The following is a 26872-nucleotide window of genomic DNA, read 5'->3' as shown; positions in this document are numbered from 1 at the left end:
TCCGAAAAACATTATTTTAGCTGAAATGAATCTTTGCAACCTTGGTTTACACGTTCAATTCGCGTTCAAGTTAGTTGAATTCAACTGACTTAATCAATTGACTTGCCCTATCTAAACCCAGCTTAAGCTGATAGACGCACCCCTCGAAACATAGGTAAATCCACGAACCTCTCATTTCATCTGTCAAACTTTCTTAGCGAATCAAAACTAACATTGTGTAGTAATAGCATTTCGACTAGAATGGGGTACGTTAATCGATTTGGTTGGGACCAATAGACTAGTCAAGTAGTGAGTCAATTTTAAATCGTTAGTTTCCACCGGTTGCTGCTTCTGTACAGCGAACATATTGATTCATGTTGAACTCTGTACGTTAAGTAGATTGCCAGATGTGGGTCCATCAAAATGCCAAGTCTCGATGAACATTTCAAATTGTCCTATCTGCTTTTATCCATTCTCTGCATCGACTCTCTCTTTTGATAACCACCGCTATGCAAACAGATTGCGTTCTAATTTTACCACATAGTTTGCTAAAGGAGGTTGTTATCTCGCGTCCAAAACGTGAAATACATCAGAGAAATGTGTCGCTGCTGAGTTAGTTACCAAAGAGACAGTCGATGAAGAGAGTCAATCAATGCATATAGGACCTTTTGAAATGTTTGTCTAGAAGTGATAGGTAAAATGGAGTCCGTCATTGTCACTAAAATGATTAACTGTTCACGGAACCGCCGAATGTCCTTTATCGAGCACACGCAGCCCATCCAAATTATACCTTGCTGTGTCAGATCAACAAGCTATCAATGTGGTTCTGCATCTAGATTTCTATATAATTTTTTTGTTGTTGCTGTGATCGATTCCGCTTTTTTCCGGTTCAGCTGGCAGTCTGCCAAAGTTCATGTTTGTTTCTGTGCGAAATATGAACTTGGATAACATGTTTTTGGCACGCGCGACAACCGAGCACAAAAACACACACTGCGCGTGTCAATTAATTGCTGATCTCTATTTTATGACACACGCTATCTTGAAAGTACCCATTAATGAGTAAAATTTCGCCCATTTTTATGAAATATGTTTATTGATTTAATTAGTAATTATTACCCATTATCACATTTAATCAGTAATGGATACTCAATAATGAATAACAGATACTCATTTAATGGGGTAAACATTAAAAATGGGTGAAATTTTACTCATAAATGGGTACTTTCAATATAGCTTGTAGACAATTTGTTTTCTTCTTCAAACCGGAAGGACTTATTGCTAATCACAATAAAACACCAGCATATTAAAAAGTTTAACAATTTTATTTTCTCGTTTCGTAAAATAAATAGTTTCTAATGTCAATAAATAGGTTGGTGTAAAACAATCGCTTAGAAGTTCGATTCGACATTTTATAATAATAAAAAATAAATAAATAAATAAATAGTGGGATGCGCAAGGGATGACAACTTATGATTAAAATTTAGTAAAACGTAAAAACTAAAGCTCGATGAAATAGGCAGTCTTGAGACGATTCGATAAGTTCGAACAGAAGAGTAAATTTTCGCAAATAATTTGCATCATTAAAGCTATCGGTAGTACATTTAAGACTGTTTTGTGGCATTGTCCCAGTGGTGGTGGTGGTGGTGGTGCACTTAGAAGCACTTGCGGTGGACGATTCCGGGGCCGGATTCGTCGTATTCCTGCTTGGAGATCCACATCTGCTGGAAGGTGGACAGGGAAGCGAGGATGGATCCACCGATCCAGACGGAGTATTTACGCTCTGGTGGGGCGATGATCTTGATCTTGATGGTGGACGGAGCGAGGGCGGTGATTTCCTTCTGCATACGATCGGCAATACCTGGGTACATGGTGGTACCGCCGGACATGACAATGTTGGCGTACAGATCCTTACGGATGTCGACGTCGCACTTCATGATCGAGTTGTAGACGGTTTCGTGGATACCGCACGATTCCATTCCCAGGAAGGATGGCTGGAAGAGGGATTCTGGGCAACGGAAGCGCTCGTTACCGATGGTGATTACCTGACCGTCGGGAAGTTCATAGGACTTCTCTAGGGCGGTAGAAGCGGCAGCGGTGGCCATTTCCTGCTCAAAGTCCAAGGCGACGTAGCAGAGCTTTTCCTTGATGTCACGGACGATTTCTCGTTCGGCGGTGGTGGTGAAAGAGTAACCACGCTCGGTCAGGATTTTCATCAGGTAATCGGTAAGATCACGTCCAGCCAGATCCAGACGCAGGATGGCATGTGGCAGAGCGTAACCTTCGTAGATTGGGACGGTGTGGGAGACACCATCTCCGGAGTCCAGGACAATACCGGTGGTACGACCGGAAGCATACAGGGACAGCACAGCCTGGATGGCGACGTACATGGCGGGCGAGTTGAAGGTTTCGAACATGATCTGAGTCATCTTCTCGCGGTTAGCCTTCGGGTTCAGTGGGGCTTCGGTCAGCAGGACTGGGTGTTCCTCGGGAGCGACACGCAGCTCGTTGTAGAAGGTGTGATGCCAGATCTTCTCCATATCGTCCCAGTTGGTGATGATACCGTGCTCGATCGGGTACTTCAGGGTCAGGATACCTCGCTTGCTCTGGGCCTCATCGCCGACGTAGGAATCCTTCTGACCCATACCGACCATCACACCCTGATGGCGGGGACGGCCTACGATGGAGGGGAACACGGCACGCGGAGCATCATCGCCGGCGAATCCGGCCTTGCACATACCGGAGCCGTTGTCAACGACCAGGGCAGCAACATCGTCGTCACACATTTTGTTGGCGGGTTTGGATTAGCTGGTGGGAAGAGAGAATGGGATAATGACGGTTCGGTTAATGTGATGTGTAATTTCGCGGGGAGTAGGTATTCATTGTTGAATTTGTTGAAACAAGTGGGCGAGATTCGAGGGCGGGATCGCGTCAGCGAGATGTGGACTGTGGTGATCTATTTTCAGCGTTGGGTGGTTTTGATTTGCTCCTATGCTAATGGAGCTAGATGGAATGAGTGTGCCAATTTCCAGTTGGTGGAAGATATTTTTAGATTTGATTTTGGAACGTGAATGATATCGGTTGGAATGTACATGTAGCACGATGGATCTAGCGAGAGCAGTTTTCACTTCACTTCACTTTTTTTAAAAGATTTCGATGAGTGGTGCACCTATTTTGAACGGTGAATGTACCGTTACTTAGGGCTACGCTCCTAATTTGATTATGTTGGGGATATAGAGGATTAAGGATTAACTGGAATAGGTCATGTGGCTGATCATGCTCCAAATAAGGCCATAGTCATTAGCAGACTCTTATAGGGAATCAACATACAGCCACAGACAAACAGACATAACACATTGAATATTTCTCACTGTAAAACATCGTCGCTAAAACATTACCGCCATCTGTTGAGTACACTGTGGTGGGTAGTACGCTGAACAGATGGCGGTAGTGTGTAAACGTCAAACGCAAGGGAATTGACTATGCGCGCCACATGTGGCGGTACTACCAACTACGATATTTTTAATTTGACCGTTAAATGCTTTTTCGATGAACAACTTGCGAGTGTTATGTCTGTTTGTCTGTGATACAGCCATTCCATACCAAAACGGTATTTTGATTCTCAAAATTTCGTAAAAAATTGTAGTTTTGGTATCGCAAAATATTAAACCTGTATTTTTATTTTCTCATTAGGATGGTCAAAAAAATAGTTCGTTTTTGAGTTTTCGCTTAATACACCTATGCGACTAGACTACCAAAGAATTGATTGCAACTAAATATTAAATACGTGCAGGGTTCGAAGCCATCTTGCTTTTGCATCTACTCATATGAATTCAAAAAATGGTTCAAGAATCCATTTATGGAACTTCTGAGTAGTTGATTTATAATATTAAGCCAATAGGTTCTGGGCATTTCCAGATGTGGCACTATCGCCCTGAGGGTGACCAGCCATTAGGAATTGTCATTAACCCAGACAGAAATAAATTTTGACAAGGTTCCTTACACAGTTTGTTCGGTATTTGATCTGACTATTTGGACGTTCCAGAATCTTGGAAATGTCTCCATGTTCGGGTATTTTTAAAATAAACTACCTGAATCTGGAAGATTTCTTATTAAATTAAATTTAGAATTTATTAAATCCTGGATCTTGATTTTTTTTCTTTTTGTTCAATATCTCGAAACAATGTTGGAATCATCCTGATACCCTTGGGAATCTTTACAGGATTTCTTCAGTATTTTCTGAAGAGTTTGCTTGGATCATCTCAGAATACCCTCAGAGTTCATCTTAGACCTCCTTCTGGTATTTTATTATAATTTGCTCCATAATACTCTTGAAAATCATCTGCAGAACACACTTTGAATTCAATCCGTAATGGTCTTAACAAATAATTAATAATGTATGCAGCACTACCGAGGAATTCCCCTGAGATTTCTCCGGAAAATTCACTTTGTATTCTCCAGGAATTCCTATGGAATTTTTCTAGGAATTCATTTTCAGTTCTGCTCAGGATTCCCATATTTTTTAAAATGCTCATCAGACTTCCCTTGGAAATCACCATTGATTTTTTTCTTCAAAATTATCACCGGAACATGCCTGCAATTTCATTGAAATGTAATTCGAATCATCCTGGGAATTCAATTCCCATGGAATTACTTTGAAATGCTCATCGGTACGAAATCCTTTGGAATTATTCTCAGAATTTTCAATGCATTCATTTCAGAATGCCCTTTGAATTTGATTTCTTCCCTTGGAATTCTACTCACTTTGAAAGTTTGCTAAGAATTCGCTTGCAGGGAAGTAGCAAATTCCATAGATTTCTCATTAAAAGTAATTTGGCATTCAAGTCAGAACTCGCCTGGAATGCTTTTCCCAGCTGCTTTGAAGTTTTCCTGGAATTGTTTTACGATATAATTGTAATCCCTCTTTTAGCATACTCCCAAAGTATTGCATGGATTGGATAAACTTATTGTAATTATCCTCAGAATTCCTCTTGAATTCTTCTTTGAAGTTCCTTGTTGTCCTCCTCAGAATACCTTACCAGAATTAACAGCAGAATTTCGTATGAATTTTCATTAAAATTTCTTTCGAATCTTATTCAGGGATTCTACTGAAAACTACCTTGGTATTCAGGTTTCACATAGAATCTGAAGTTCCTCAGGATTACCTTGAAAGCAGATTGCTCTTGATGTTTTCCTCACAGTTCTTCCCAGAACTCCCTTGGAATGAGTTCCTCGGAAATTATCATACAATTTCATGAGCCTTGACAACTATCCAAGGTCCTTAATCTTGATGTTTTTCAAATCTGTGTCCTTGGAAAATTACTAAGATATAGGTTCTGGAAAATTTCTCCAATTGAATTATATTTAAGTCCAGAATTTCAAAAAAAAATCGTTAAAATTTAAAATTTGTAAAAAATATCCATATTGCAGATCTTGAAAAAAAAAAACAAAACAAATCAAGCCCCTGAATTTTTAAATGGTATAAATTAAAGGTACGGACCATTTCCCCGAAACATCAGGAACATGTTCTGTTCCACCGATGGGTCCGGGATGTTCACTAGTTAAGTTTTTAAAGTTCATTTGATTTTAAAATTAACATCACAGAATTCAGAAACTCTACCTTTGACATATCGAGTTATCGAATCAAAATAACACTACATAGATCATCGATCGAAGGAGGCATCGAAAGGGAAATATCGACATATGGAGAGTATAAGACATGGGAAAATGAAGGGACTGCGAAATATCAAGTTGTGGAGAGTTGACTGTATTTACTACTTTTTGCACAAAATGATTTTTTTCGTATTATAGTCACTTTTACAACACATTGTAGGTCGAATATTTGAATTCACAACCTTCAGCATGAGGGGTTTGGAAGCTAACAACTAGGCCGTCCTGTTTCCACAGCTTAAATGTTGTGAATTGCCCACATTCAGGCGTTTTCACAACATTGAATCTGTTAAGAAGTAAACTCCTAAGATTCCTAAGTTTCCTAAGATTCTCAGGATCAGAATCATGCATCAGGAAGAAAGAAGTTATTCAAGCTAGTATTTATCATGCACTGAACGGATCCATTAACAGTTGGCTTCGGTTATTAAACGACTCCGGATAAATTTAATTAAGCCTACGTCAATGATCAAAAGTCGTTGAAAATTACAACAAGGCAAAAAACCTTAAAATCGCATGACTTTCATCCTTGCCATCTCGATAAATAATATCTTGATTGATTTAGGCTCATCTTGTACGGAAAACGGACACTTCTAAAATCACAAACCCTTATGACCACTCAAATTTAAGCAAAAGCTATTCATCCTTATTCCAATTTTCAGTTTACTCCAATTTCGTTACACCAATTCTCCGCTTTTCTCTGTCACACATCACATATTCTGATAAGGCCAGTCGAACACACCGATACCACACAATGCACTTGCGTTCGGTTCCTCTATAGACACTGATAAGAACGCACTTGTCGCTATCTTCCCAACCGCCCAATCAGCTCCATTCAAATGTCCACATCACGTGAATTACTATTTTCAGCCAAAACCCAATCTACCCTGGATCGGTAGATAACCACACACTGAAGGCAACTGGCGTGGTGTGGCGCTCACCTTAGAACAAACTTCCGACAGACGAGGAAAACTTTCCGACACTATTTTACTATTGGCGAGGAGGACACAACTCGACAGCTCTCCGGTATAGTACTGGCTAATTGGATTTATAATAATCCAATATTTATACCCTCGGCGGCGTTGGCGTCGCGATGCCTGCCGGGCGACGGGCGCGGGAACGCACGGGGACGAACAACAGCTGGACGGACGTGCGCGCGATTTTCTCTTGGATGTGTGTGGGAAACCAAGAAAATCAGCACATTTCCCAAAGTAGCAGCAGTGGAAAAGTCGAAATTTTCATTCGGAGAAGTGCTCAAGATATGGAAGGGCTTACTCATTGTTGTTGATTTCACCGTTGCTTATCAACAGGATGGGAATTAACGGCACCATATGAATTACTTGATTGTACGCAGGGTGTGAGTTTTACCTTATATGGAGTGTTTCAGTCTATACAATTTTATTACCGAACAATTATTATCAGTTGTGTAACAAGATTACTTAGAAGCACTTGCGGTGAACGATTCCGGGACCAGATTCGTCGTATTCCTGCTTGGAGATCCACATCTGCTGGAAGGTGGACAGCGAGGCGAGAATGGATCCACCGATCCAGACGGAGTATTTACGTTCTGGCGGGGCGACGATCTTGACCTTGATCGACGGTGGGGCCAGTGTTGTCAGCTCACGCTGCATACGGTCGGCAATTCCAGCGAACATGGTAGATCCTCCAGACATGACGGTATTCGCGAACAGATCCTTACGGATGTCGACGTCGCACTTCTTAATCGAGTTGAACACGGTTTCGTGAACTCCGACAGATTCCATTCCGATGAAAGACGGCTGGAAGAGAGTCTCCGGGCAGCGGAAGCGTTCGTTGCCGATGGTGATGATCTGTCCGTCGGGAAGTTCATAGGACTTCTCCAGGGCAGTCGAGGAAGCGGCGGTGGCCATCTCCTGTTCGAAGTCCAGTGCTACGTAACACAACTTCTCCTTGATGTCACGGACGATTTCTCGTTCGGCGGTGGTGGTGAAAGTGTATCCACGCTCGGTAAGAATGGTCATCAAGTAATCGGTTAGATCACGGCCAGCCAGATCCAGGCGCAGGATGGCATGTGGCAGGGCATAACCTTCATAGATCGGAACGGTATGGGAAACACCATCTCCGGAGTCCATCACAATACCTTTAGAAATAATCAAACATGTCAAGTCATTCCACTAAATCATATCTATCCAAACAAATATTACCAGTAGTACGTCCAGAAGCGTACAAACTAAGCACAGCCTGAATCGCCACATACATAGCGGGGCAGTTGAAGGTCTCGAACATGATCTGAGTCATCTTTTCGCGGTTGGCCTTCGGGTTCAGTGGAGCCTCCGTCAGCAGGACTGGGTGTTCCTCGGGAGCGACACGCAGTTCGTTGTAGAAGGTGTGATGCCAGATCTTCTCCATATCGTCCCAGTTGGAAACGATTCCATGCTCGATCGGATATTTCAAGGTCAGGATACCTCGCTTGCTCTGGGCCTCATCGCCGACGTAGGAATCCTTCTGACCCATACCGACCATCACACCCTGGTGTCGGGCACGGCCAACGATCGAGGGAAACACGGCACGCGGAGCATCGTCTCCGGCGAATCCGGCCTTGCACATTCCGGATCCATTGTCGATGACCAACGCGGCAACTTCTTCGTCGCACATTTTTTCTCTCTTCTGTATCGTATCACGTAGAGCACTTCCACCAACCCCGAGGTTCACTTCAACGTCGACTAAAGCACGTCCCCAGCATCGATTGGTAATTTATAGGGTATTGATAAGATTCTTATCCTTATCAGTTCGACCGTGCTCAACTGTGTGCGCGTCTGAGATAAAAATGAGCCGTACGTCATAAGTTTGCTTTTGGATTGCAATACTTCTCCGAACCGCTGCGATAATGGGATGTGTGTGAATTAACCAGCGAGTGATCGGTCCTTTTGGTGGCGTGTGAGTGAGTGTACATTTCGACTATGGAGGCGATGGAATTTCGACATGTGGGTGGTTCGTTCTCACGTTCCTTACCCAATCTGGACCGATTCGGGGGTTTTATCAAGAAAATTTTGCAGCACAACCAGTGCTTCGATAGCACGGTGGGTTTGATAGTCTTGTGTTGGGAGTGTTCAATTGGGAGATTTTACTGTGTGAATTAATCATCAATCACTTGAAAAATATTGCGAATCAAGCTAGATTTTTGATTGTTTAGTTTTTCGCAGGCAATAGTCGTTAATTTATCATCGAACCCATTGTATTGCGCATACTTTCTCACCTGTCGGAGATACCGCTTGGATGATTCAAAGATACACTGGCACAGACAGTCATTGATCTATTGGAGATTTTAAATTTTGTTGAAGCGTTCAATAAAATCCTTACTTGAGAGGTAGATGAGGAAAACTTCGTCTACGTCGTTTATTTTCATTATTGTTTATCAACATGTCTCAGATAGTCTTGTCAGTAAAAAAGGGGCCGGTGGGTTCGATTTCCGGTCCGGTCGAAGAAATCTTTGTAGCTGGGATATTTTTCGACTTTCATGGGCATAGAGTATTATAGGTATTATTGTGTTTGCTACTCAAGAAAGATACACATTCGCGCATTGGATGCAGGGTGAACTGAAACTGGACCGGGAAAATCGGGAAAACCAAGAATCGAAAGCAATCAAGAACATCCAGAAAATAACCGAGAATTTGATTGGAGCTTTAACATATATTTTTAATACCTATTTTGATTCAATTTTGCTACAGAGCATATCCACCTCAAATAGCAACACGAGCTTTTCCGATTTGAATGAAACATTGCACATTAGGGTAGGTCATCTTTACAACCTCCTGTTACCCACTGCTCTTTCGATGTGTATTAGGCCCCGAACAGTTGTTCAAAACCGTAACCTCATCTTCCTTAAGTTTCTTCCCATTACCTCCGCTGGGGCTTAGCCTAGGGAATGGTGTACAAAGTATCGTCGATTTGTTAGATTAACCCTGTAGATTTTCGTGAATCGGCTTTTTATCATTGTTCAATTGCATTGGACAAGTGGCCAATTCCAGCTCCCGGTATGGATCAATCGCTGGTAGAAGTGGACCGCCCCCAGCTGATAAATCATTTGCCTAACCTCCTGGTTGATGAACTGCGGGCACCGGGTCGTGAACCCAAGCCTCGCATCACAGTGTGGGAAGATCTCCCGGAACACATCCCGCCAGAATGTGCTTAACGATTCCTGCGAGTTACTGGAGTACAGCAACCCGCCAGTGTTTAAGGTACCGCCGCCGATGCCGACAGGCATAACAACGTTTTGGAAGCGGTCGTACGCTGGAACAGGCGGTACCATATAGTCGGTCGCCCCAGCCGTCGTAGTTCCTCTTATGACGACGATGAAGATGTGCAGGGAGATCTGGACCGTGATGAGGATGAGTCGGAATGCTGGGGGCTGAAAATTAAAGTAGTAGTTCAGTAATTTTATTTTATAAGAATAAAATAAAATTACCTACCGGCCGTCGCCGGCAGGAGCCAAAATAAAATAGACTGTTCAAATATTGCACATGTCTTGGGGACAGGGAACAGGGGGTTGCGATCCAGCATAGAGCATTTCAAGCCCAAAACGCAAACCGGTTGGTTATGAGTGTTTCCGATTTGAATGAAACATTACTCATATGTTCGCTGCTATCGATGGTTGCATTTTTCATTTAAATATGATTTTTTTCTCCAGAGTAACTTTCGAAGAAGGCGTGTTCAAAAAATTGATTATGTATGACAACTGATGTGATCAAAATGACATCAGAATCGGAGCCGGTGGTGTAGTGGTAAGCGTGAGTGCCTCTCACCCAGTTCAATCCCAGTCGGCGCCGCCGGGATGTTCTGAGGCATAACAAAGAAGGGAAGTAAAGCCGTTGGTCTTCGGTTCATGAGTTGATGGGTCGATAGGTAGGGTCCAGGTGTGGGAGCTGCCTCCCTGGCGTCGGTAACATTGGTGCTCAGCACGGAAAACAAATCAAGGAAAAAATGACATCATTGAAAGTTCTTTGAGAAAAAAATACACTGAAAGGAAAAAAAACTAAGTAAATTCGATGTATAGCTATTTTCAATACATAGTTCGATAAAAGAAGCTATTATCTAGCATCTAATACGGCAAACACAACAAGAAACGATTTTGTAGCCAAGTTATTAAAGTGCACCGTACACGATTGATTTTATTGATAATAATGGGATTGTCAATACATTATATATTGACGTAAATTCATCGGTATTGACAATATTTCTGTATTCACATCATAAATATTATTGTCAATAATTCCCCTTCGCGTCAATATGTTGATATGTGTGGGGTTTGCTTAACGAAAGAGAAAGTCATTTTACACAACAGTCTTATTTCGGTTACAAAATGAACATTTTTTAAATCTTCTTGCATAAGATTCAAAAGTTTACTTTTAATATTCAATTTGTATTCATGATGTGAATACCCTGTCCAAGGATGAGGGGCTTGACGATGGATCGTCAAGTGTCGATATAGTCTTATTTTCTGAATTAAGTAATTGTAAATATTAAATCCATAATATTAGATTATAATTGTACTAATAAAAATAGTTTTAAAATTGAAATTTAAATAGCTTATTTGGAGTTGTTAAAGAACATTTTTTTTATTTAGGCTGATGCAAATATTAAATTTGTTTTATGTCCGACATCTTTCAAGGGGGGGGGGGGGGCAAAAAAAAATAAAGAGGGACAACAAAAAAAAAAACGTCAAATTTTATTTTCATTTTTCGAAACCGAAATGAAAAGCACATCTGAAGCAACAATTTATTTACACCTTCTTCGGTCTGCCCCTAGCTCGACGAGTAACGGTAGCTGATCCACAGTTCTTCTTCTCGTAGCAAACTTTGCACAACAAAACTTTACTGTCGGAAGTAACAGTGTTCTGATCAGCGCATTCAGCGCATAAATCATAATATCCTGGAAGAGATGGCCCTGTTTGGTAGTAGTGAAGTGAAACTGCATCGTGACAGACCAGTTTTGGATTTTGAAACACTTCTGGGAACGAGTCCAAACTAGAGCCGCATACATAAAGCTTTTCTTCAAAGAAATTCTCTAGCTTTGAGAGCGTTTCTCTATCAAGCGCGTATTTTGAATACAGCAAACGTGGAAAGTTGCATTCAGTGCAGAATACGATCATTCGTGCTCTAGTGTGTGCCAATGGAAACGGTGCTTTCGGAAGATCATTGACTTGGTCTTGCCGGGCTGCATTCTTACTAGGAACATCTGCATCAGTTGGTTCTTGTCCATAAACCGAATGGAATTCGGCAAACTTATCTCCGATCACCGCCGGTGTTGGAAGCCACGCAATCCTGTCGAAAGTCGCTTCATCCAGCCTTACTGGCGCATGAGCTTTACAATTTACGTCCTTGCATTTCTTCACCTGCATTGCATAAGTAGTGTACGTGCTTTTCAAAAAAGTCCTTCACAGAATTAACTTTTAGTACATCCGCTTTGGTTAGCTTTTTGTCCATGTCTATCTCGGGCCAGACGTCTGATATTTTTCGCTTCAAACGATCGATCTCTTGATCCGTGGCCGCATCACCAACCACAACATTTTCACCTTTGTACACTAATGCCTCAAAACGTTTTGTCAAAAGTTCCCTCGCATCTTTGGTTCCGTCCAGCGCCATCTGACGGTAGTCGATATTAGGATGCTTGCTTTGTGCATCTCTCCATTGCTTTTTGGACAACAGAGACCGTACTTTTGGTTCATTTTGACCTAGATGGTTTCTGGCCAAAGAGACACCCATCAAAGCAATGTTAGCAACGCTCATAAAACGTTCCGCTGGGTTGATGACCGAAAAATTGGGAGGAGTTCGAACTGCACACAAAAAATCAAGATCCAATTCGAAGAATAAAGCTAAATAGCTTAAGATCACTTGAATACTTGTGACGTTGTGATCCGGACCACCATCGGTGCCGATAAACATCATTGGTCGGTCATCAACGTCCTCATCCGTATGCTTAATCAATTCTGCGGCATGCCTAAAAGCATGGGAAGCTTCGAAAATGGCATCCTTCAAAATGATAAGGGGCTTCCCCTTATACCATGATTCTGATACATCCTTCGGTGGTATAAGTTTTATGGAAACTGATGGTACGATATGTTGGGGGATATTGTCATGATCCATGGCATTTAAACCACGTCCATCTAAGCCAGCCATCAATACGTGCCGCTGACGACGCGTCGCACTTACTGGTGCACCAGTAAACCTCACAGGAATGGACGCTTTGTCGTCTAAGAAGTGTACTAGCGAATGATCCGAAAAGATGCCTGCGTTAATGATAAGATTAAGTAATAAAAATTTAACAGATATTTAAAAGATATTACCCGCCATAACTTTCAAAAACTTGAATTACTTAGCACCGTAATGTTGATCTACATGAGCTTTGTGTAGTATTCGTTTTTGCAATCCAAACTTCACGTTGAATCGACCATAATATCTGCTCCCTACTACTGATTTGCTGTTTCGAGGAACAAACTGGATTCGAAAATATTCATACGATGGAATAAAATTGTTGTCGGAATCCGGGAAAAGCTCTTCCATTCTTCTCTCACATTGTGACATCAAATCACGTAGAGAAACACACAATGGTGATATCCAAGTTGTTTCTCCGTTACGTCGTTCGTCAGCAACGGTGTAATCGTTTTCAGCTAGCACGTTTTCCACCGCTTTCCAGAAATGCTCAAATTTTTCTGCTTTCGACTCTTGAGTCTGTTCGACCAATGTCAAAGCATCAGAGAGCTCATACCCTTCGTCCAATAAAAGTTTAAATTCAGCCACAGTATCATCTGTGTCGTCCTGCGAGAGATGATCATCATCTAAAAATAACAAAGCATGAAGCATAAAGGTAAAAACAGTAACATGTTACAGTCTGATAGTACAAACTAACCTGCTATAAACGATATCAGCTTGCTGACGTTATCCATGGACCATTGTGCTGTATTGCCGAACAAGTTGTTCATGTGTACAGCTTTGTCGTGTTTAACACGTTCTTCAATATTTTTCTCATTGCGAGCGATCGTGTTTGCCAGAGCAGTTTGATCGTTGTCTGGGGATTTCCATACAAACGTTGCGCCAGGTTTGAAGGATCGATAAACGTAGATGGTGAACTCAAACGCTAAGCCAGCAATATAGTTGTATTTAGCGCGACGTTCGGTAGGTGCAAAAAAAAAACTACGTTATGCTCAAGGTGCCGACTCTAGTTCCGTTTCCAGCGCTGCGTAAAGAATCTTGCTCATGTTTTTCCGGTCCGGTTTCGCTGGTACCTTCTTAAGCGAACGATTATCCCGATGAGAAATGGTTTCCTCTTCCGCTTTCCCACGTACTTCCGCCCGATTGATATGGGCAATATATTCTGCGATACAAACTTTCAGTTGACACACGTCATCTAAAACTGATCTCCATGCTGCTGCCTGGATGAATGATTTTGAAGAAAGGAACTCAAGTTTGTTGAAGTGCTCAATCAAGTCGAGTTTCTTGAGCCGCGGTAAAGTTTTCTTTTTTTGATCTCCATGATGCAGCTTCCGAAATGTGTCTTGATTTTCAGGAGCAAAATGCAGCCTCTGTGGCATTTTTGATACACCTGGCGCTGACGAAAACTTTTCCCAATGGCCGTCGAGGTATCAAAGTACCGAAACTACGGTGGACATAAAAAGTTCCATTTCAACCTTTTGGAACGTTCGGAATCCCAAGTCCAGATCCTGAAGATAATCAACTGTGTGGTTATAAATACCGTCTTGACCACGATTTTCCGATCGTTTATCCGGACGTTTGAGGATGGATGCATTGTTCATCAACGTATCAAAAGCACTAGGAAGTGGCTTCTTCACAAGAGGGATCATGGATTTTAAGATGCACAGTACTTTTGTGCAAGAGCCAATAGCAAGAATAGCATCATCAATTGTGGTAGTCAGTGAAAGTTCGAAGAGATGTTCCTTTTCCAGTGACTTTGATCCGGCGTAGATAGTTTCAATTTCGACAGACCCCATCACCTGACTGATCAAGTCGGAGAAAGATTTATCTGCCGTGGTCGAAACGATCGATTGATTGACCAATTTCCCGTCTCTTTCGATCCGGATGGCCATCGGGAGCTTTTTTTCCTAGAAAGAAACATTGATGCCAGTTTTTAGGTTATAAAAAGTACACACAGCTTACCATATTGTGATACATGGGCACGCAATATCATTTGTGAACGAAGATTGCACTGAAACACAACTTTTGATCTACGAAAAGCAATTTGGTCCGAAAGAGTACACTTTTTTACTGCGTTTATCAAAGCAAAATGCAGCGGAGTGCTTACTATAGATCAGTGCACCGTGTCTAACCTCTCATTTTGCTTCAGAGTAAAAGAGATAGCGAAAAGAAACCACCTAAAAACGACAGCACTTATGCGTGAGAGAAGCGTCCTGCGAAAACGTCATTTTTACTCACGGTTGCTGTTGATGACGGGTAAACGATAAAAACGGGCAGTTTAGCGTAAAACACGGCAAACCAAAACAACTCAACAGTCGAATTTTTTCAACATGGCAAACCAAAACTAAGACAGTTTTCGTCAAAATACTTAAACCAATTTTTTTTGCCCCCTCAATATTTTGACATTTTGAAAGGGGGGGGGGGTGGGGTGACATAAATAAAAATAAAAATTTGCATCAGCCTTATGTTTATTTATTTATTTATTTATTTTTATTATTTTTTTTTTGCTTTTTTCCGAAACTTGACTTTTCATACTTTTAATATAACTATAGTAAAAGTGTCGCATGATCTAACAACAGCTGCCTATGGCTTATGTTGGAGGGGCTGACAGGGCTAAGTACGGGTCTATACTGAAATTATTCTAACACTAACAAGACCCCGAAACCAACGCTCATCTATTGCACTTGTAGTTAAAAGTAGTAATATTTCATTATAAATTTATACTATCATCCTTTTTTATCATTATTATTATCATCGCTCATATCTTTTAATAAGATAATTTTTGTTTCTTTCTTTTTTGCGCCTTTTATGCATGTAAGACAACGAGATTGAACGAGATTAAAGTGAAATTCTAAAATAGAACCGATGAAATATACTGAAGGTGCAGTGTTGGTAAGGAAAATACCTGGTGATGGATATTGTCTCGGCACGTGGAACTGTCGATCTCTCAACTTCATCGGGAGCACTCGAATACTCGCCAATCTACTGAAGGACCACGGATTCGGCATCGTAGCGCTGCAGGAGGTGTGTTGGACAGGATCCATGGTGCGAACGTTCAGAGGTAATCATACCATCTACCAGAGTTGCTGCAACACACGCGAGCTGGGCACAGCTTTCATCGTGATGGGCGAAATGCACATGCGTGTGATCGGTTGGTGGCCGATCGACGAAAGAATGTGCAGGTTGAGGATCAAGGGCCGATTCTTCAACTTTAGCATAATCAACGTGCACAGCCCTCACTCCGAAAGCAATCATCAGTGGATGGACGCATTTTACGCGCAGCTCGACCGCGAGTACGATCGCTGCCCAAGCCACGACGTCAAGATCATCATAGGAGACCTTAACGCTCAGGTAGGCCAGGAGGAGGAATTCAGACCGACGATTGGAAAGTTCAGCGCCCACCAGCTGACGAACGGGAACGGCCTACGACTCATCGATTTCGCCGCCTCCAAGAACATGGCCATACGTAGCACCTTCTTCCAACACCACCTCCCCTATCGTTACACCTGGAGATCACCACAACAGACGGAATCGCAAATCGACCACGTTCTGATTGATGAACGGCACTTCTCCGACATTATCGACGTCAGGACCTATCGTGGCGCTAACATCGACTCTAGCCACTACCTGGTGATGGTCAAACTGCGCCCAAAACTTTCCGTCGTCAACAATGTACGGTACCGACGCCCGCCACGGTACAACCTAGAGCGACTGAAGCAACCGGATGTCGCCTTAGCATACGCGCAGAATCTCGAGGCAGCGTTGCCAGAGGAGGGCGAGCTCGATGTGCCCCCTCTAGAGGACTGCTGGAGTACAGTAAAAGCAGCCATCGCCGACGCAGCCGAGAGCACCATCGAGTACGTGGAATGAATAGTTCGACGAGGAGTGCAGAGCGATTTTGGAGGAGAAGAACGCAGCGCGGGCGGTAATGCTGCAGCATGGAACCCGACAGAACGTGGAACGGTATAAACAGAAGCGGAAACAGCAGACCCGCATCTTTCGGGAGAAAAAACGCCGCCTGGAAGAAGCGGAGTGCTGTGCCGTTCCCAAGAAACACGGAAGTTCTACCAGAAGCTCAACGCATCCCGCAACGGCTTCGTGCCGCGAGCCGAAATGTGCAAGGATAAGGACGGGAGCCTCTTTACGGACGGACGTGAGGTGATTGAAAGGTGGAAGCAGCACTTCGATGCGCACCTGAATAGCGAGGAGAACGTAGGCACGGGAGACCAGCGCAATGGAGGAAACCACTACGTCAGTGCAGCAGAGGACAGAACTGACCCAACTCCCACGCTGAGGGAAGTTAAGGACTCCATTCAGCAGCTCAAAAACAACAAAGCAGCTGGTAAGGATGGTATCGCAGCCGAACTCATCAAAATGGGCCCAGAAAAGTTGGCCACCTGCCTGCACCGGATGATAGTCAGGATCTGGGAAACAGAACAGCTACCGGAGGAGTGGAAGAAGGGGGTAATCTGCCCCATTCACAAGAAAGGCGACTATTTGGAATGTGAGAACTTCAGAGCGATCACCATTTTGAATGCCGCCTACAAAGTGCTATCCCAGATCATCTTCCGTCGTCTATCACCTAAAATGACCGAGTTCGTGGGTAGTTATCAAGCCGGCTTCATTGACGGCCGATCGACAACGGACCAGATCTTCACCGTACGGCAAATCCTCCATAAATGCCGTGAATACCAGGTCCCAACGCATCATTTGTTCATCGACTTTAAGGCGGCATACGACAGTATCGACCGCACAGAGCTATGGAGAATCATGGACGAGAACGGCTTTCCTGGGAAGCTGATCAGACTGATCAAAGCAGCGATGGACGGTGTGTAAAACTGCGTAAGGGTTTCGGGTGAACTATCCAGTTCATTCGAATCTTGCCGGGGACTGCGACAAGGTGACGGACTCTCATGCCTACTCTTCAACATTGCTCTAGAAGGTGTAATGCGACGAGCCGGGCTCAACAGCCGGGGTACGATTTTCACGAAATCCGGTCAATTTGTGTGCTTTGCGGGCGACATGGACATTATCACAAGAACATTTGGAACGGTGGTAGAACTATACACCCGCCTGAAACACGAAGCAGCAAAGGTCGGACTGGTGGTGAGTGCGCCAAAAACAAAGTACATGCTAGTAGGCGGAACCGAACATGACAGGATTCGTCTAGGAAGTAATGTCACGATAGACGGGGATACTTTCGAGGTAGTGGAGGAACTCGTTTACCTTGGGTCCTTACTGACGGCTGACAACAATATGAGTCGTGAAATACGAAGGCACATCATCAGTGGAAGTCGTGCCTACTACGGTCACCCCCGCACCAAATGTACCATGTACAGAACGCTAATAAGACCGGTGGTACTCTATGGACACGAGACATGGACTATGCTCGAGGAGGACCTGCAAGCACTCGGAGTTTTCGAGCGACGTGTGCTAAGGACGATCTTCGGCGGTGTGCAGGAGAACGGTGAGTGGCGGCGAAGAATGAACCACGAGCTCGCTGCACTCTACAGCGAACCCAGCATCCAGAAGGTGGCCAAAGCCGGAAGGATGCGGTGGGCAGGGCATGTTGCAAGAATGCCGGACAACAACCCTGCAAAGTTGGTGTTCGCTACTGATACAAGAAGGCGTGGAGCGCAGAGAGCACGATGGGCGGACCAGGTAGAGCGCGATCCAGCGAGCATTGGGCATGACCGAGGATGGAGAGCGGCAGCCGCAAACCGAGTATTGTGGCGTACTATTGTTGATTATGTCTTATCTTAAATGTGAAGTCGTACAAATAAATGTAGGTATGTATGGATATTGTCTTTTCTCGGCTATAAGCAACCAGTTCTACAGAACGGGGAAAATAGCAATGAATTGGGTGGAGAAAAAACTATCGCTGCAGCTTCAAGATTGCTTAATCGGAAAATTGATGTCTTCTTCGAAAATGGACGTATCATTTCATACAACACACCAGCAACAGCCAATGGAGTCATAAGATTAGCATACAGAGTAGCAGGAAGGGCATCACGAAATGTTGTACGAAATCATTACGATGTAGTTGTACAAAGATTAATAGAACCGTCTATAAGTCAAGTTAGCAGTGACAGTAGTTTCCAGCCACCGACTTCTCTCTCAACTCGACAGAAGTTACTCTAACAAACCGGCAAAGGCTCAACGATGGTATGAATTTCCTGTTTCTTACGTGGAACGTTCGTGGTTGCTCAGATGAAGCAAAAAGGTTTTCAATGGATTTGCTGTTTTCCAAGGAGCAGTATTCGTTAGTTGCTGTTTAGGAAACGAGACTTGCGCAATGTACAATGGAAACACCCAACTATTACTGGTGTAATGTAAACGTAATGACTCATGCTCGTACTTATGCAAAGTCTTTAATCGTAAGATAGTTTTCATATCATCTTACAAACGATCAAAGATCAACAGCGGAAATGTGGATTGATGGAATTCATCATACATTTACCGGATCACCTAAAGGCTAACGTCATCATAGCTGGAGACTTACACCCCTATTCTGTAATTCGTTTCGAACGAAATTCTTGCAAACTTGAAAGATCTTTTGACATTCAGTAAGTCGGAATCAATTAGAATCACTTGGATGACTGGAAAAAGTACATCCCAATTAGATCATATTATAATGTCCAAAATGGGGTTGTTGGGAATTGCCAACGATTCGGGAAATTCCGAAATAATAATCCCAGAAATAAAACGACCGGTACTGGGGTGTTACTATCCGGTTGATTATTATTTTCCTGTAAATATCATTAGTTTTAACATGTTGTGATGTTTACATTTTGTTTCAGACAAAACGGTCCGTGTTTGTACCTTGTGTTGTAAGTGTTTTGTGTTCAAGTGTTCGGTGTTTGCTCATCATATTTTCAATCATGCATGAACTTACGTTTCGTCCCTTTTTATTTGTTTCGTGTCCGTCAGCATAGACAGTTCTAGCTCTGGTCCTAATCGTCTACTGTCGACTGTCTGGCAAATTTGTTCGTGCAATCACAACATTTGCCCGTACTATTCAACCGTACTATAAAATATTAAGTTAGGCGTATTTTACATAAATTGCAATTTGTAGGTTTAGTTTTGGGTTACAAAATGGTGAGTTGACAACCTGGAAGGAGCGGAATACCTAGCCCTGGTCCTCACAAGTTCCTACTTCACGCCTCCTCGAGTCATATGATAACAAAAGACTACCAGCGGAAACATGGACACAGCTGGGTGGCGTAGCCTGGGCAATGTTGCCAGTCCGGCAATAGCAAAGTGAAGAGGTGCGACGCGAACACTGGCGCGGTAACCATAGTACGGTGATAGAGGAAAAGCTTCACCAAACCCGAGCGTCTGTTCACCATGGAGGTGCGGCTCAAAACGGCGTCTGTTCTCCATGTTAGGAGCGGCTGATCACCGTCCTAGTGCCAGCGTGGGACTCTAAACAGAGCTGTGCACGATGGTCCCCCGGTGAGACAGGGGGTTGGGGCAGGCCCAACAAGCCGCCCTGAAAAAAAAACAAAGTTGCAAATACCGAAGAAAGAAATACGGATCGGAACAATCGGCACAGACCTACGCGACGAAATAAGGACTACGATTGGAAACTCGGAACATGGAACTGCGAATCGCTCGGCTTCCCGGGTTGCGATAGGTTAATCTATGACGAACTTCAACCACGCAACTTCGAAGTCGTAGCACAGCAGGAACTTTGCTGGACGGGACAAAAGGTATGGAAAAGCGGGCATCAAGCGGCTACTTTCTACCAGAGCTGTGGCACCACCAACGAGCTGGGAACCGGCTTTGTAGTGCTGGGTAAGATGCGCCAACGCGTCATTGGTTGGCAGCCGATCAACGAGAGGATGTGCAAGTTGAGGATTAAGGGCCGTTTCTTCAACTACAGTATCATCAACGTGCACTGCCCACACGAAGGGAGACCCGACGACGAGAAAGAAGCGTTCTATGCGCAGCTGGAGCAGGTGTACGACGGCTGTTCGCAACGGGACGTCAAAATCGTCATTGCCGACATGAACGCTCAGGTAGGACGGGAGGCAATGTATAGACCGGCAATCGGGCCAAACAGCCTTCATGCCGTATCGAATGACAACGGCCAACGATGCGTGAACTTTGCAGCCTCTCGGGGTATGGTAGTTCGAAGTACCTTTTTCCCCCGCAAGGATATCCACAAAGCCACCTGGAGATCACCTGACCAACACACAGAAAACCAAATCGATCACGTTCTAATCGACGGGAAATTCTTCTCCGACATTATCAACGTCCGCACGTACCGCAGTGCGAACATAGATTCGGACCACTACCTAGTTGCAGTATGCATGCGCTCAAAACTCTCGACGGTGCATAACACACGTCGAAGTCGAACGCCGCGACCGAACATTGAGCAACTACGGGACGCCGGAGTTGCCCAGGACTACGCGCAGCAGCTGGAAGTTGCACTACCCACGGAAGAGCAGGTTGGCGCAGCTTCTCTTGAAGATGGCTGGAGGGACATCCGTTCAGCCATAGGTAGTACTGCTGCAGCGGCACTAGGTGCTGCAATCCCGGACCGAAAAAATGACTGGTTTGACGGCGAATGCAAACTGTTAGTAGAGGAGAAGAATGCAGCACGGGCGAGAATGCTGCAACACCACACGAGATTGAATGTGGAGCGATACAGACAAGCGCGGAACAGACAAAACTCGGTTTTCCGAAGGAAGAAGCGTCAGCAGGAAGACCGAGATCGCGAGGCGATGGAAAATCTGTACCGCGTAAACGACACACGGAAGTTCTATGAGAAGTTAAATAGTTCGCGCAAAGGCTACGTGCCGCAAGCCGATATGTGCAAGGACTTGGACGGTAACCTTCTCACGAACCAGTGTGAGGTGATTGAGAGGTGGAAGCAGTACTATGACGAGCACCTCAACGGTGAAGCAGCAGAAAACGAAGGTGGCACGGCAACAGACCTTGGAGCACGCGCAGAATACGATAGGCTACCGGCCCCTGATCTTCAAGAAGTTGAGGAGGAGATCGGTCGGCTGAAGAACAACAAAGCAACTGGTGTAGATCAACTACCAAGTGAGCTATTAAAATACGGTGGTGAAGCACTGGCTAGAGCGCTGCACTGGGTAATTGCCAAGATTTGGGAGGAGGAGATATTACCGGAGGAGTGGATGGAAGGTGTCGTATGCCCAATCTACAAAAAGGGCGACAAGTTGGATTGCTGCAACTATCGCGCGATCACACTGCTGAGCGCCGCCTACAAGGTACTCTCCCAAATTCTATGCCGCCGTCTGTCACCATATGCAAGAGAGTTCGTGGGGCAATACCAGGCGGGATTCATGGGTGCCCGCGCTACCACGGACCAAATTTTCGCGATTCGGCAGGTTCTGCAGAAATGCCGCGAATACAACGTGCCCACACATCATTTGTTCATCGATTTCAAATCCGCATACGACACAATCGATCGAGATCAGCTATGGCAGATTATGCACGAGTACGGATTTCCGGATAAACTGACGCGATTGGTCAAGGCGACGATGGATCGAGTGATGTGCGTTGTTCGAGTATCGGGGACACTCTCGAGTCCCTTTGAATCTCGAAGGGGGTTACGGCAGGGTGATGGACTTTCGTGTCTGCTGTTCAACATCGCGTTAGAAGGTGTGATCAGAAGAGCTGGGATAGACACGAGTGGCACGATATTCAGGAAGTCCATCCAGTTACTTGGCTTCGCCGATGACATTGACATTATGGCACGGAACTTTGAGATGATGGCGGAAACGTACATCAGACTGAAGGCTGAAGCTAGACGGATTGGACTTGCCATCAACGCATCAAAGACAAAATACATGAAAGGAAGAGGTTCTAGGGAAGACAATGTTAGCCTCCCACCCCGAGTTCAGATTGACGGTGACGAAATCGAGGTGATCGATGAGTTCGTGTATTTGGGCTCACTGGTGACCGCCCAAAATGATACCAGCAGAGAAATTCAAAGATGCATTATGGCAGGGAATCGTGCCTACTTTGGACTCCGGAGGACGCTCCGGTCGAATAAAATTCGCCGCCGCACGAAGTTGACTGTCTACAAGACGCTGATTAGACCGGTGGTGCTCTACGATACGAGACCTGGACTATGCTCGTGGAGGACCAACGCACCCTTGGTGTTTTCGAATGGAAGGTGTTGCGTACCATCTACGGTGGAGTGCAGATGGATGACGGAACGTGGAGGAGGCGAATGAACCACGAATTGCACCAGCTGCTGGATCTAGAAAGCGACCCAACAGGAACAAGAAGAAGAGGCGTGCAGCGGGCAAGATGGATCGACCAAGTAGAAGGTGACCTGCGGACCCTTCGCAGACTACGAGGCTGGCAAACTGTGGCCATGGATCGAGTAGAGTGGAGACGACTTCTTCGGACAGCAGAGGACAACAAGGCCTCTGCCTGATTGGTAAGGTAAGTAAGGCTTAGTTTTAGGTTAGGAATCACGGGGAATTCACTTTGTAGTCATTAATCACTAAGTAAATAAAGTTATTTAAAGTATAATTCAATTTCAATCCATGCATGTTTTACCTAATAAATTCAATAGTATCAATAGTCAACTAGTAGCTTTTTATTTTAATTGTTTGAACTTGAAAACTATTATTGAAAACTAAATGCAACACGATGCTATGATTGATGTACTTTTCTACTTTCAATGTTATCTACTTTTTCTCTACCTTGTTTGTTTACTCTGTTTATCTTTAGTTTTCTACTCACTCACCACTACTGACATGAAGATGTTCAGACCGGTGCGCATTGGGTTGGTTGCACGATGGTCGAAACCGAGCTGCAGTCGATCTACAGTAGCTGCACGTTGGCGTGGACTCGCCAACAGGGGTTCTTGAAAATCCCAGTTATAAGAAAATATTTTAAATTTGACGTGCATAGTGATCATAAAATGATTGAATGTACTTTAAAGTCAGCAGCTGAAGTTACACCACGAAAGAGACGCCAGATCCAAATGGAAACGGCAACGGAAGCGAAGCGTTATAAGTTCAATTTGGAATCATTAAGGAAAAATGAAGAAGAGCGTGAAAAATTCCAAGCCGAGATTGACCGAAACCTAACACCAAAACTACTGAGGGAAATCGCCAATATTGAAGACAAATGGAGCAGGATCAAGTCGACTGTAATAGAAGCTGCCAACACAACAATTGGATCTAAACGTTCTCCCTTGACGCCTTGGAGAAAACAAGCTACTCATGACTATTTTATGGCAAATCAGAAGCATTTAACAAACAAAAACAATATTACTTTGAAGAAAAAGGCTATTGAAGCACGAAAACGGAAGCAGGATGCTTTCGAAAAACACTTCCCTGAAAAAGTTGATGCTTTGTTGACAGAAATTAATGATCAAAATCCGTTGTCTCAAATGACAGCAGTGTTTAGATTCATTAAACAGCATAAGAAAAAGAAGGAATCTAAATATCGAAAGTACATCAACATACAGAAATAGGAATAGAAAGCTCAACAGCAGGCATCCAACAATAATCATACGGAACAAATTCATACAGTCGATGAAGATGATGGGAGAGATGCAAGACCCGAACCTACAATCGAGGAAGTTAGGAGTATTATATGGTCTATTAAAAATAACAGTGCACCTGGTTTGGACCAAATTCATAATGAATTTTGGAAATATGGATCTGAAGAACTACTAGTAGAACTTACATATCTACTAAAATAATTTTTTCAAAGCAATGTTATTCCTCGAACTTGGACGGTCGGAATAGTTTCCAAATCCCGATTCCGAAAAAGCAGGGTGCTCAGAATGTAGATGATTATCGAGAACCATATGCTAAGTATTGTAAAACAACTGGGCCTAGAGGAGGATAAACGGTACCAAACCGAAGGTAATGACGTCGAAGATTAGATAATACCTTTAGTCAACCCGGAACCGATCCCAGAGCACGCATCTGAGGACATGTCTGCAAACAACAACGAATTAGAATCAGAAGATGTGCATGTAGCTCCAAAATGGCTTAAAGGAAGAACGATCAATAACAAAATTAGAATAAATCGTCTCAACTCCTATGGACATATACTCCGCAGTGATAACAAAGGAGTACGCAAAACGGCTACGGAACATAAACTACCTATGAAGAAAAAAAATAAGCAGACCTGCATTTACTTGGAGGACCAGTATAAGACAAGATATCGACATAACAGATTGGCAAGCAGCATCTTGTGATAGGGAAAATACAAAAGCATGACAAAAAAATTATACGACACCATGGTGGAATCGGACTACGAGAAAAAAAAAGTGACATCGATGAGGACAACACAGGCAGCTCGTTGATTCCATCCGAATTTGAAGGCTTCAGTGGAGATAAGTTGCCATGCTTTGGTTTGGACTTTGATCGAGAAGATGGAAAGTAACCAAGAAAATACAGCTCCTGCCTGATTTGATTATATGACACCATAAACCACACCTACTCAACATGACTTCAAAACGAATTTACGAAATGACGACAAGCAAGTTAAATGAGGCAACTGTAAACAGCTAATAAAAGCAAAAAATAACCAAACAACCATGAAACAGGTAAGAATGAATCTATTTATTTAGAAATTCCATTTACATTTACTACATGATTTATCACATATCATCATATCATATCATATCACTACACACATTTGATCACAATACGAGCCTGAAAGCTGCAGTGACCTAGTGAGCACCATAGCTCGAGTCGTCTGTTAGTATTGTGTATCGCATGGAGAGCCCAACCGAGATGCTAGCCTATTAAGACTGCAGTTGGTCAACTCTCGAAAAAAAAAAATGTATTCATGATGTGAATAGGGCTCAAAACTATCAATTTGGTTAAAAATCATTCGAAGTTTTACTCAGAATTTGGTATCATTAGTGATGATTTTATTAAGGTCGCCTAATTGCCCCATTTTCCTCCATTGTTTATTCGAAGAATGTTGGAACAGATCGAAACCATGAAGATGACGGTATTTCGATTCATACTTTATTAGTCCTTAAAATCTAGACTAACATTTGAAAAGGGGGTAATTCCAGAATGACCATGTCGAGAAAATCGCTTCCGAATTTTGATGACCTAAAAAATAATCCTATTTCACGACTTTCCATTTTCTGGATGATTTTATAAGCTTATCATATAGTTAATAGTGAAATCTATCATCAAAGCAAAACTAAAAAAAAAGTTTTCCTCGTCGTGAAATTGAGAAGAAAACATCATACGCCATGATAATTTCTTACATGCTGCTATCCCCCGGATCTTCAACCCTTTGAACTGCCAACACTGGTGATACGCCGTGGAAGTACACACTCGGGATTTTTTGTTTGTTATTCCGCCTTGGTTCTTCGATTGCAAATTCAGTGCCAACATTTCAAAGGGGCCTAATTGCATTTGTAAACAATGGCTTTAACCGTCGATTTCTCGCGATTAAAAGCTTACTCATGAAAAATAATGACACCAACATGTAGAGGAATGTTTCTTCTACTAGCTAGCATTGGTAATTTGGAGGGGCGAGCTTTTAGTTGCGAGAAATCCGCGGCTAAAGCCATTGTTTACAAAAGCAATTACGCCCCTTGGAAATGATGTAACTGAATTTTGTGAGAGTTAAATTACGCCCGGAGATTTTTTTGGTCTTATTTTTGTTCGTTGTTTACACGTGAAATATCAATCGGATGCATTGCAAATGAATCGCGCGTGTCTAGATACTACAGAATCAGTACGTTTGGCATATCAAAACAATATAATTCGTAGTTCTGGTGCAAGGCGTAACAACCGCCATGTAAAAAGAAACGTTGTTGATGATTTGAACTGATATTTTCTTCTACTTTTTCGTGTTTATTGAGTAGTTTGTGAACTGTTCTTTCTATGTGTTGCAAAATATGGTTTGTTTACATTTTGGCTCTTCCGCCCCTTTCAAATGTTAGTCCTTGAAATAAACTTTAAAAAATAATGCAATTTTTTTTGCGCAACTTCATTAAAGTAACAAAAGTTTCGTTGAAACTCGTTGACCTATGAAAGTGATTTCAATTAAAGTAAATCGTTCCG

General features: G+C 43.3%; 2 protein-coding genes across 2 annotated transcripts; both read right to left on the bottom strand.

Annotated features, from left to right (window-relative positions):
- Window positions 1-1510: 1510 nt before the first annotated feature.
- On the bottom strand, window positions 1511-6693 carry LOC135697380 (actin-87E). The gene is made up of 2 exons (XM_065216994.1): window positions 6585-6693; window positions 1511-2784 (listed from the first exon to the last, which is right to left on the bottom strand). Exon 2 carries the CDS (start codon window positions 2760-2762, stop codon window positions 1632-1634), a length of 1131 nt encoding a protein of 376 aa, XP_065073066.1. The 5' UTR covers window positions 2763-2784; window positions 6585-6693; the 3' UTR covers window positions 1511-1631.
- A 331-nt stretch (window positions 6694-7024) lies between these two features.
- LOC135697378 (actin-87E-like) lies at window positions 7025-8357 on the bottom strand. The gene is made up of 2 exons (XM_065216993.1): window positions 7827-8357; window positions 7025-7762 (listed from the first exon to the last, which is right to left on the bottom strand). The coding sequence occupies exons 1-2, from the start codon at window positions 8275-8277 to the stop codon at window positions 7083-7085; spliced, it is 1131 nt and encodes a 376-aa protein (XP_065073065.1). The 5' UTR covers window positions 8278-8357; the 3' UTR covers window positions 7025-7082.
- Between the last annotated feature and the right edge of the window lie 18515 nt (window positions 8358-26872).

Source organism: Ochlerotatus camptorhynchus, unplaced genomic scaffold (genome assembly GCF_037179485.1).
Source record: "Ochlerotatus camptorhynchus isolate MF236.1 unplaced genomic scaffold, CSIRO-AGI_Acam_v1.1 ptg000070l, whole genome shotgun sequence".
Lineage (NCBI taxonomy): Eukaryota > Metazoa > Arthropoda > Insecta > Diptera > Culicidae > Ochlerotatus > Ochlerotatus camptorhynchus.
This window is presented reverse-complemented; position numbering and strand designations above follow the sequence as displayed.

Coding starts and splice junctions, on each gene's coding strand:
- LOC135697380 (XM_065216994.1), bottom strand. CDS start 2,762: ATGTGTGACGACGATGTTGCTGCCCTGGTCGTTGACAACGGCTCCGGT.
- LOC135697378 (XM_065216993.1), bottom strand. CDS start 8,277: ATGTGCGACGAAGAAGTTGCCGCGTTGGTCATCGACAATGGATCCGGA. Junction 7,763..7,826: donor CGCTTCTGGACGTACTACTG/GTAATATTTGTT, acceptor TTATTTCTAAAG/GTATTGTGATGGACTCCGGA.